Here is a 12,856-nt window from a genome sequence, read left to right on the forward strand (position 1 = left end):
TTGTACAACACTGATCACCTTTTTAAAACATTGTATTAGGGACTCATACAACTCTTATCACAATCCATACATACATCAATTGTATACAGCACATCTGTACTTCTTTGCCCTCATCATTTACAAAGCATTTGCTCTCCACTTAAGCCCTTTGCATCAAGTCTTCTTTTTTCCCCTCCCTCCCTGCTCCCCCCTCCCTCATGAGCCCTTGATAATTTATAAATTATTATTTTGTCATATCTTGCCTTGTCTGGCGTCTCCCTTCACCTCATTTTCTGATCACTTTTTCATAATATAGATCACCATTGATATATTGGCCATGCCAATATAACTTTTGTGAAATATATGTTAATATTTTCCCATTTCTTAAAAATTGGATTGCATGCCTTCTTATTATGAAGCTGCACAAGTTTTGTACATAACCCAGTTTATCAGTCTGCTGCAGATTATCTTCTCCTAGTCTATGGCTTTGATTAATTTTCTTAATGGTGTCTTTTGTTTAACAACAGTTTTTAATTTTTCTTGAGTTTAATGTATCATTTTTTACTTTTACAACTATTGATTTATGTGTCCTAAGAAAACTTTGCATAGCCCTAAGTCATAAAAATATTCAACTTTGAAGAAAGCTGATGGTTCCCAGCTATCAAAAGCTATAGCGTCTGGGGTCTTAAAGGCTTGAAGATAAACAAGCGGCCATCTAGCTCAGAAGCAACAAAGCCCACATGGAAGAAGTACACCAGTGTGTGTGATCACAAGGTGTTGATAGGATCAGGTACCAGGCATCAAAGAACAAAAACTCATTCATTGTGATTGAGGGGGAGTGTGAAGTGGGGACCCATAGCCCATCTGCAGGCTACTGGACATCCCCTTCCAGAAGGGTCTCGGGGAGGAGATGAGCCAGTCAGGATGCAGTGTAAAAACAATGAAACACAAAATTTTCCTCTAGCTCTTTAATGCTTCCTATCCCCTCCCCCCAAATATCATGATCCCAATTCTACCTTACAAACTGGGTAGACGAGAAGATGTACACTGGTACAGATAGGAACTGGAAACAGGGATTCCAGGACAGATGATCCCTTCAGGACCAGTGGTGAGAGTGGTGATACTGGGAGGGTGAAGGGAAGGTGGGCTAGAAAGGGGGTACTGATCACAAGGATCTACATATAATCTCTCCAGGATCAGACAACAGAAAAATGGGTGAAGGGAGACATCAAACTGTGTAACACACAACAAAATAATAATAAGTAATAAATTATCAAAGATTCATGAGGAAGGGAGAGCGGGGAGGGAGGGGGAAACTGAGGAGCTGATACCAAGGGCTCAAGTAAAAATAAAATATTTTGAGAATGATGATGAGGGCAAAAAATATATAAATGTGCTTGACACAATGGATATATGTATGGATTGTGATAAGAGTTGTACAAACTCCTAATAAAATGATTTTTAAAATATTCACCTTAGTTTTCTCTAAGAGCTGTATGGTTTAAAGATTTGATGTTAGGACTAAGATCCACTCAAAAGACTATTTCCTTTCTGTATGATATGAAGTATTGTTTGAATTTTCTTTTTTTCCCCCATGAGTATTTCAATGCTTTAAGATTATTTGTTGAAAAGACTTCCTTATCCATTTTGGATTGTTAAGGAACTTTTACTAAATATATAAATATATTACTGATATATTTAACATTCCTTAGGCCACTCCCCTAGTAGTTTAATTACTGTAGATTTATCTTCAAATCAGTTAGTGCAAAATAGAAAATATGATGTTTATTCAGAGTAAAAGAACTACAAATAGAAATGGACTCTATTGAGTTGCTTGAGATGTTGGAGTAAGTAGAAACTTGATTTAAATTGAAAGGGGCTTGACAAAGTTCATGGAAAAATTATATTATAATTCATTAACTTCTTGAAGTCCCTTCTCAGCATAGTAAGTATGCCAAGAGTCTATAGCCAGATGTACCCAATGGGAGAAAAACAAAGCTGCAATGTGGCATATCTGGAGAAATACGATAATGAAACATAGCCTGAAATAAAATAGTTCCAGAGGGTTTAACAGCAAATTTTATGTATCACCTTGGCTGTTACAGTGCCCCCTTGTTTGGTACAATACTAACCTAGCTATTGTTTATAATGAGAGAAAGAGTTCCAGTCTTGGAGTGCCTAGAGGGAAATGGAGAGCTAATAACAAATACAAGATGGAAAAAAATGTTCTGGAACTGATTGCAGAGATAGCTGTAAGATTCTTTTAATAAGACTGAACCATGGAAGTGTGTTATATATGGATTTTATGTCTATAAAATTAAATATAAAAAAAGAATTACAGTCTTGGAAATCCACAGGGGGCAGTTCTACTCTGTCCCATAGGGTCGCTATGAGCCACAATTCAATGTCATAGAGTTCTGTTTTTCAAAAGATATTGTTATAAAGTAGTTACATCTAAGTAAATCAGCTGGCCTCCAGGAAAACCAATTACCCTTCCTAATGTGAGTGGATGTCAATCAATTGAATGCCTTAAGAAAAGAAAGGATATTGCACTAGGCTTTCATCTGCTTCCAGATTATAAATTAACATTTTACCCAAACACTCTTACACTTTACTATTATTGTCACTGGTTATATGGATTTGGGGATACAAGTTTACCAAAACCTAAACCAAACTCACTGTCACTGAGTTGATTGTGACTCATAGTGATCCTCTAGGATGCAGTAGACCTGCGGATTTTGAAACTATACATCTTTATGGGAGCAGAAAGTCTCTTCTTTTTCCCATTGAGTTACTAGTGGGTTTGAACTGCTGAGCAGTCCAGTGTGTAATCTACTATGTCATCAGTGGGTTTCATTATTCTGTCACTTGACCTATAAATCTTGGACATGCCAGCCCTCCTTGACCCCCATTCAAGTAAGCCAGTAGGCATTCTCCATTTTGCCACTTGACCTATGAATTTGGGGATCTTTCAGCCCTGACAGTTGCATGAACCAATCCTTTAAAGTAAATCTATCTTCCTTTCTCACAAGATATGTCACTATTTCTGCCTTGCGGGGCTTCTTAGTTTATTTAACTTATAACCGCTTTTTGCCAGAGACATTTGCAAAATGGGCATGTGCTTTCATAAACACCTCAGATTCATTGTGCATTTGATTATAAATTAATTTTGGTCATTGCACATTCAGAAACCTTTATTATTGCCAAATTTTTCGTGAACCGTATAATCAGTTACTTGATCCCACATGGGGTTGGCATCCACAGCTTAAGAAGCTTTGCTAGAGAACCCTGGTGAAGACAGTTGTGAATGCACAGCAAAATTAATACAACCATAACTAATCTCCAAAATAAATTATTGGAAACCAATAACAATGAGAAAATCTTCTAGAGGATAACATTAAAAAGGAGAAAAAAGAGGAATTAGTTATGACTCAGTAGGATATGGAGGCTAGATGATAGTAGTATTGTAATTACTACTATCAGTATGTAAAACATTGAATAAAATAAATAAATGAAGAATACTTTTTATATCTCGAGGGAAAATCCCTAAAATCAAGTCAGAATAAGAGTATTATATATATATATATATATATATATATATATATATATATATATATATATATATAAAATGTGTCACAAGCCACATCACTTTTCACAAAATCATTGCAAATCCCTCCAGCTTCTGGAAAAAGAAGTTTGAACTTAGAAGAGGGTAGAGCACTAGAAATAAAAATATGTATTTCAATATAAAATCACATTTTCTTGTATCAAATTCCTTATAAATCAACTGAAAATTTAAAGCAATAACATTAGCAAAGAATCATAAGATTTATAATTGTCAAGTACATATTATAAAGCCAGGTAATCTCTGATACCAAAATGTTGAGAAGGACACTATAAGGTTGCCCAGTGGTTATGCATTCAGCTGAGATCCGCAAGGTCAGCAGTTTGAAACTCCATAGGAGAAAGCCTGGGCTTTCTATTCCCATTAACAGTTACAGCTTCAGACACTTACAGGGGCAGTTTTACCCTGTCCTACAGGGTCACTATGAGTCTGAATTGACTCAATGGCAGTGAGTTTTGACTTTGAGTTTTCTCTCTTACAAGCATACTCAAACGTTACCAAAATATATTAGCTAACTGAATACAGCAAGACTTAGTGATGATGACATGTGATGATAGAGTTTACACAAACTGGAAAGTGGTTGTTTTTCCATTTTTTTAAATTGTCACTATGAGTTGACATCAACTTGATGGCAGCGAGTTTTGAGTCTCTCTTTGTTCTATTTGTACAAGGGCCTCTTGGCCTATGTACAGGTTCCACATGAGCACAATTTTAGTGTTCTGAAACACCCCTACAGTCTTGGAAACAAGATTTCTACATCTTGTTTCATGGGATGGCTGGTGGCCTTGAATTTTTTGACTTTTGAGTTAACTGAGATTTAAGTACTATGCCAGGCTACAAAATATACTAACCATGAAATAAAAGATTGATACATTGTACTTTATTAAAGTTAACCTCTGTCCATATCTGTGGAAAGGTGTGCAGTTCAAGTCAACTAAGAGGCTCCTCACAAGAAAAGCCTGGCAATCAATTTACTTCCAAAAAAACCAAAAACCCAACCATTGAAAATCCTATGGAGCACAGTTCTGCTCTCATACATGGGGCTTCTATGAATCAGAATCAACATGGCAGGAATGGGTTATTTGGGGGATTGATTCATCACAAAACAGAATTTAAAGAATGAACGGCAAACCTGAAATAGTTTGTTTGACAAAAGACTCATTCAGAATACATTCAGAATATATAAAGAATTGCTCTGAATCAGTACGAAAAATGCAACCAACCTAGTAAAGAGTGAGTTAAAAAACAAACAAACAACTTAAACAGGCACTTCAAGGAGAGCCTTTCCCCATGGCCAATACACATAAAATGTTAAGATGCCATTCGGTTAGTAAACCAGTTCTGATCCTGTGCCATTCTCATAATGGTTGCTATGTCTGAGTCCGCTTCATCTCATTGAAGATCTTCCTCTTTTTTCCCTGATTTTCAAAATGTTTTTTTTAACATGTTTAAAGTAGTTACGTTATTGTGTCTATTTGGCTTCCCCCACACTGTAAACAGTTTTATTGGGACATAATGCACACATCATACAATTCATTCATACAAAAAGAATTGTAAAATCATTACAACAACCAATTTTAGAACATTTCTTTCTTTCTTGTATTCATCATTGTTAGCTCCCCATTGCCCCCCAACTTCCCCTGTCATACTCCCAAGACACCATTAATCCAGTTATTGTCTCTAGAGTTTCAACTATCCTGCATTTCATATACTGAAAAACATGCAAAGAAACAAAAAAGCTAACAGCAATACAAAAGAGAGAATAACCTCAATTGAAAATTAAGCAGAAATTATTCAAAACTAGAACAATTTAACGGGTAAAAGGGGAGAATAAATGATAAGGTGTTTGATTTTAGTCTAACTATATTTGCCATGATCCACTCTCCAGTGCCCTCTGCATGAGAGCAAGGCTACTCACGTCCCTGGTTCATGGTCAGAGGAGAGTCACTGTTTGTAGACTCTGCAAAGGAAGTGCCATACTGTTCAACCACTACGCAAATCAGTATGGCAAAGTGTTCTGATCTCTCTGGATCCTTGCTAGCATTTATTATTTTCTGTTTTATTGAATTTTGCTAACAGTGTTGGTGTGAGGCGGTATCTCATTTTGTTTTGATTTGTTTTTCCTTTTGCTACTGAACTTGAACCTTTCTTCATATGGTTGTTGGTCATTTTGGTGTCATCTTTGGTAAATTGTCTATTCATGTTGTGAGCCCATTTTTTGATTGGGCTATTTGTACTTTTCTTGTTAAGAAAGAATGTAGTTGTAAAAAGTTGTAGTGTTCTATACATTTTGAAGATGTATTATTACTGAATTTTTCCAATCTATTCTCTCTTTTGATGCAGTCTTTTATGTGCATGAATGGTCTGATTTCTTGATTGTTGATTCCATAGGTGTTGACTGGGGATCCAAGTAAAATGAAGTACAGTAAAAAATATGGTGTTTAATATTATTATTGATTAGGAGAATATGAATTTATGCCTCAATGAAATATCTCTATCTACCTGACAGAATGGCTAATATTAAAGGGGAAAAAAACCTCACCTGGAGTTTGAGCACCTGAAACTCTCATGCATTACTTCTGTGACTTTAATTTATAAACTACTTTGGAAAACTCTTTGGCACCATATACTATATTAAATATATATCAACTCTATGATTTAGTAAATTCACTACTAATCAACTATTTGTCTCAAAGCAATTAGCATATATTCACCAAAAGACATACAAAATAGTATCTTTTATTGTAAATACTCCCAAAGTGAAAATAACCCCTAAAATCCCCAGGTCTGTTTGACAAAATGGGGTAATTAAATCATTGTATTATAGTTCTTCACTGAAATATTAACCAATGATTATAAAAAAAATCTGTTGGCATGTGCAACAAGATAAATGAATCATTAAGACATAATTTTGATGTCATTTATATGCAATTGATGCTAATAGAAATTATAGCAGTGGCTCTCCCAGGAGAGATTTCATTGTGAAGGAGCAAGAGTCCAGTTTATGAGCTGAGGTAAATCTTCTCTATTTTAGTATGTATTATAGATACGTGTATATGAATACAGTTTACCCAGGTAAAATTTTGCCTATTGAGCTGTACATTTTAAGCACACTTTACCATATGAATGCTCTACATAAATAAAAAGGTTAATGAAAAAAAGATAATCAAAAGCACAATCATCCATCCCACTCTGTAATAAACAGAAGAAACAAAAATATTAAATACAGGCATTAAGAGAGCAGATACGTTCAGGTAGCCCGCTGGACTCTAGTGCTTATTCCCTTTACTTGAGCGACTTGCCATTTCAGTGAACTGCACCATTGTCCTACCAACAGCCACTAGCTGTGTTCCTGAGTTTCCCAAGAGACTCAGTAGCAGACTAGCGTTTGCAAGTGCATATTATCACCTACAAAAATAGTAAAGCATTTTAATTGACTTGTGGCTCGCAGTCTCAGATTGAAAAATGCTCCACCACACCGTCTCCTTGCCAACAGGATAATGTCCTACTGAGTTGGTAATACTCAGTCTTGTTTTATACCAAAAGACATTTGGGCAAGGAAAAGATAAAGAACTAGCTCAAGATAATGTTGCTAGTCAGTATCTGAGTGCAAGTCCACCAAATAAGTTACATTATGGTCTTGATTCATATAAGGAAGGAAAAACACACTCCAAGAAAGTTAGAATTTAAGAAAAGGAATACTACCTGGGAATCCAGGAAGGCCTGCTTGCCCTTTGACTCCAGGGGTCCCCGGTAATCCAGGCAAACCAATGTCTCCCACAGACCCTTTGATACCAGGGTTGCCTGGATACCCAGGAAGACCAGGTTCACCCTGAAAACATAAATGCAAAGATGAAACTGGAGTTGCTACATGAATTGCCTTGTATAATAACATATCATTATTTATAGAGCTTTTGCTATGTCATGCACTTTGCTAAGTGTTTTACATCAATTGGTTCATTTAAGCATCAGAACAGCCCTACCAGTTAGGCATTGTTATCTCTAGAAAACAGGCTCAGAGACGTCAAATGACTATGGTCAGTAGTAAATGGCAGAGTTGGGGTTTGAGCCAAAGTCTGTCAGACTCAGTCAAGAACTCATGCTATTTCCACAACTGGTAAGTTGCATTACCCCAATTAATCCTTAACAATTCTGTGTGAAATAAACCATTAATAACCCCATGTCACAGTGATGCAACTAGTAAGTAGTGGAATCTGGATTTGGATCCAAGCATTCTGACTTCAAAACCCATATTCAGCACCCTTAGTTCTATACAATTCAACCATTAAGTGTATCAACCAATAGCTACTTGAACTCAAAACCTCACTGCTGTCACCTTGATTATAATGCACAGAGATAGCTTATAGGACAGGGTAGAACTGCCCCTGTGGGTTTCTGAGACTATAAAGCTTTACAGGATAGAAAGCCTCATCTTCCGATTTTGGAGAGGCTGGTAGTTTGGAATTGCTGACGGTTTGGATAGAAGCCCAAAGCACAGGTCACTACATCACTAGGGGTCCCCACCAACAACTACAGCTGATTTGAAAGCAAGAGGTAAAATTTATGTTAACATGAAGAAACCTGTAATTGCTTAAATGTCCATCTCAAAGCCATCCTAGGAAAAGAGTGCAGTGCAACCTGAACTATAAATGAGTTCTCAATCGATCACATCTATAGTGGGTTCACAGATGCAAGTTTCCCCCTCTTTTTTTTAAAAAAAGGGGAGGGTATTACTTATATCTCCACAGGGAAAGAGGGACCAGATTTTAACCCAGTGCTCCAATATTTGAATGCAACATCCCGGCATGAAGCAGGGAACCAGCAGAGAGGTCTGAGGGGCCAGCCCCAATCCCAACTATGTGGCCAGCCGCCCCGCCCCCGAGAAGAATTTACTTCAGAGGATGGCACTGAAGCTGCAGCTCAGGGAGAGGGACATGTCTGATCAGGAGCACACGGGAGGAAATGAAGGGGGAGGAAGAGAGAGTGGAGCACACCCTGGCCCACCAAGTCTGGACGACGATATGCCTGCTCAGAGCAGCCAATGCACAGAGAGAACCATATGGCCGACCCCACTATGAGACATGACATCCCTCACTGACCCGTAGCACTATGGGGGACAACACTGGAGACACAGTGTGGGAATTGCGCCTGGTCTGACCCCACCACACCGAGGCAGAACCCAAAGGGTAAGCAACAGAACAACAAGGGGAGCAGAGCAAGGAAGTCCCAAGGGAAAACCAAAAGTAGCCTTTGGGGTCAGGGCATGGCACCCCATCAGACTCAACCATAAAACACTCCTAAAGGTAAACAAACAGACTTTGAACTATGTATAGGCATTTTTTGGTCACTGTTTTTTTTTTTTTTGGTTGTTGTTTCATTTTCTTTTGCTGTGTTGTTTTGTTTTGTCTTGTTTTTGTGTATATTATTATCTCTGCAGGGCTATCTAGATAAGATAGGTGGGGAAAACAATCTGGAGGAGAAAACAATGGGACCAACAGTTCCAGGGGGACATGGGAGAGGGGAAGGTGGGGGAAATGAAGTGGGTATTAAAAAAACCAGGGACAAGGGAATAACAACTGATCCAAAATAGGTGTCAAGAAGGGTGTAGGAGGCCTCGTATAGCTTGATAAAGCACAATGTAACCGAAAGGAATTACTGAAACCCAAATGAAAGATGAGCATGATAGTGGGACAAGAGGAAAGTAAAAGGAAATAGAGGAAAGAACTAGGGGACAAAGGATATTTACAGAGGTCTAAATATAGGCATGCACATATGTAAATGCATTTATATAGGACAAAGGGGAAACAGAACTATGTGCATATATTTACAGGTTTAATATTAAGGTAGTAGATGGATATTGGGCCTCCACTCAAGTATTCCCTCAATGCAAGAATCCTTTGTTCTATTAACCTGGCATTCCATGATGCTCACCTTCCCGACATGATCACTGAAAGCAAAGCAGGTGCATAAGCAAATGTGGTGAAGAAAACTGATGGTACTCAGCTATCAAAAGATATAGCGTCTGGGTATATTTTTGTTTTTTTTTAAATCATTTTATTAGGGGCCCATACAACTCTTATCACAATCCATACATACATACATACATAGAGATGTGTAAAGCACATTGGTACATTCCTTGCCCTCATCATTCTCAAAAAAATTGCTCTCCACTTAAGCCCCTGGCATCAGGTCCTCATTTCCCCCCGCCTCCCTGCTCCCCACTCCCTCATGAACCCTTGATAATTTATAAAATTTTGTTTTGTCATATCTAACCCTGTCCGACGTCTCCCTTCACCCACTTTTCTGTTGTCCATCTCCCAGGGAGGAGGTCACATATAGATCCTTGTAACTGGGTCCCCCTTTCCAACCAACCCTCCCTCAACATTCCCAGTATCGCCACTCACACCACTGGTCCTGAAGGGATCATCCTCCCTGGATTCCCTGAGTTTCTGGTTCCTATCTGTGCCAGTGTACATCCTCTGGCCTAGCCAGACTTGCAAGGTAGAATTCAGATCAAGGTAGAATTTGGATCATCATGGGGGGAGGGGGCGAGGAAGCATTTAGGAACTAGAGGAAAGTTGTATGTTTCATCGTTGCTACACTGAACCCTGACTGGATCGTCTCCTCCCTGAAACCCTTCTGGAAGGGGATGTCCAATTGCCTACAGATGGGCTTTGTCTCTACACTCCACAATCCCCCTCATTCACAATGATATGATTTTTTGTTCTGATGATGCCTGATACCCGATCCCATGGATACCTTGTGATCACACAGGCTGCTGTGCTTTTTCCATGTGGGCTTTGTTGCTTCTGAGCTAGGTGGCCACTTGTTTACCTTCAAGCCTTTAAAACCCCAGCACACCAGCCAAAGGGATCAGTTACCAGGCATCAAAGAACAAAAAGTCATATCACTCTGTGCTCACCTCCATGATACAATTGCTGAAGCCAAATGGGTGCATGGGTGAGTGTGGCAAAAAGATATACAACTTTCCTCTAGTTCTTTAATGCTTCCTCCCCCACCACTATCATGATCACAATTCTACCTTACAAATCTGGCTAGACCAGAGGATGTACACTGGTACAGGTAGGAACGGGAAACACAGGGAATCCAGGACAGATGATCCCTTCAGGACCAGTGGTGAGAGTGGTGATACTGGGAGGGTGGTGGGAAGGTGGGATAGAAAGGGGGAACTTATCACAAGGATCTACATATAACCCCCTCCCTGGGGGATGGACAAGAGAAAAGTGGGTGAAAGGAGATGTCGGACAGTGTAAGACATGACAAATGAATAATAATTTATTAATTATCAAGGGTTCATAAGAAAGGGTGGGTGGGGAGGGAGGGGAAAGTGAGGAGCTGATAGCAAAGGCTCAAGTAGAAAGAAAATGTTTTGAGAATGATGAGGGCAACAAATATACAAATGTGCTTGACAATGATATATGTATGGATTGTGATAAGAGTTGCATAAGCCCCCATATGCAAGCTTTGACTCAACTCCGTTGAACAGTTGTGGAGAGATAAGAGACTATTCACACACAGCACACAAAAACATTCTTTGCTCATTGAACATCTGCACTGTTTTCTTCTAATAGAGCTTTAGAATTCCTGCCCAATTGCAGAAATAAAATATGTTTTCACCAATAGCAATGAAGAAAAATGTGCCTTAACTCTAAATCTTTATCATGAGGTCCAGTGTTCTGCTCAGGAGGATCATGCCCCTTCCAACAAAGTGATAGTACCTGGCCTTCTCTGTGGAATGTTTCCTTGTTCACTTAGTGTTTGTGTTTGTCCAGAGTATTGGGTTGAGAATATACAAGCGAGCTCCAAAATATTCATGCAAATGAGGAATTGGAATCCATATACCATACATACTTGAGTATAAGCTGGCCCGAACATCAGCTGAGGCACCTAAGTTTACCACAAAACTGCATTAAAATGTGCTGAAAAAAGTTCACGCGTATATACGGTAATCTGAAGTCAAAAGTATGAGAGGCTAAATTGTGGGAATCCAGTGTGCAGGGGGCAATGGATGTCAGTCAGAGCCCAAGATTTATTTGTGGAACTACTCAAAAAATCAGCCTCCAGAGACCTCCCCCTGTCTGTAATGGAGGGATGGGAGGAAAGGGGCCTCTAAACAGAGTGCATGAGAGAGAGGAGTCTGGACGGTCAAAGGCATAAATCTGACCTGAACAGTTACAACTGTATCAATAGATCCCCCCTAGGATGCAGGCTTGGACCTGACTTGGTTTGCCAAATTTTCTTATTTTTGGTTTTCTATTGTTTTGTTCATTCATATTAGAGTGTTTCTTAGAGGTGTTATGTCAATGGAGGTCAGCCTCTTAACGCTGTGTTATATATGCTTTTCCATTTTTTTGGTATATGAAACCCAGGATTGATGAACCTATGGGGACAGTGAGTAGAATAAGGGGAGGGGAAGAAGGGTACAGCAGTGGTGGTGGGGTAAAGGGGAGACGATGTCAAGGAATCCATGTAGAAAAAGAGTGTTTGCAAAGAGAACGTGGCAGCAATAGTACAATTCTACTTGACATGATTGCAATATGGAATGTATTAAGTCCCAACTAATAAAAATATGGAATCAAATAATAATGGAGTTTCCCTCATTAAACTTTAGAAGCCCCTTTGTATGTATTCCCCTATCTCTACCCCCTCAAAAACAAATAAATACCTCATTTCCAGATGCACAATTGATTTACAATTACATTTTGAATTTAACTGGTTTCATCTTAGATAAAGCTTTGAGTAAATTATCATGATTCTTTTGGTTATTTGTGAGCTGATGAAAATGACCATGACAAATTAACGACGAGTATAATAGTTGATTAATGGTAAAACTGAAAGACAGTAGAAAAAAGAGATAAATTTAAAAAAAAATATTTCAATTGGGGGCACTTACATCTCATCACAATTCATACATTCCTCTAATGTGTCAATCACATTTGCACATATGACGCCATCATCATTTTCAAAGCATTCTCTTCCTACTTGAGCCCCTGATATCAGCTCCCCATTTCTCCCCCCTCCCTCCCCTGCCCTCCCTCCCTCATGAGCCCTTGATAAGTTATAGATTAGGTTTTCCATATCTTACAGTATCCTCCGTCACCCCTCACCCACTTTTCCATTGTTCGTCCCCCTGGGAGGGGGTTTAGATTGATCCTTGTGATCGATTCCTCCTTTCTTCCAGCTAACCTCCCCTAATCCTCCTGATAACTCTACTCTCCTTGCTGGCCCTGA

The 12,856-nt window shown here is 38.8% G+C and overlaps 1 protein-coding gene across 1 annotated transcript in view; it reads right to left on the reverse strand.

Moving 5' to 3' along the window:
- The window catches only part of COL4A5 (collagen type IV alpha 5 chain), a 295,236-nt gene that overhangs the window by 50,388 nt on the left and 231,992 nt on the right, over positions 1-12,856 (reverse strand). The window contains exon 37 of the mRNA XM_075538728.1: positions 7,310-7,436. Within this exon, the coding sequence (XP_075394843.1) occupies positions 7,310-7,436 (127 nt within the window). The remainder of the gene's footprint in view (positions 1-7,309; positions 7,437-12,856) is intronic.

The sequence above is a fragment of the Tenrec ecaudatus genome, chromosome X (assembly GCF_050624435.1).
Source record: "Tenrec ecaudatus isolate mTenEca1 chromosome X, mTenEca1.hap1, whole genome shotgun sequence".
Taxonomy (NCBI): Eukaryota; Metazoa; Chordata; class Mammalia; order Afrosoricida; family Tenrecidae; genus Tenrec; species Tenrec ecaudatus.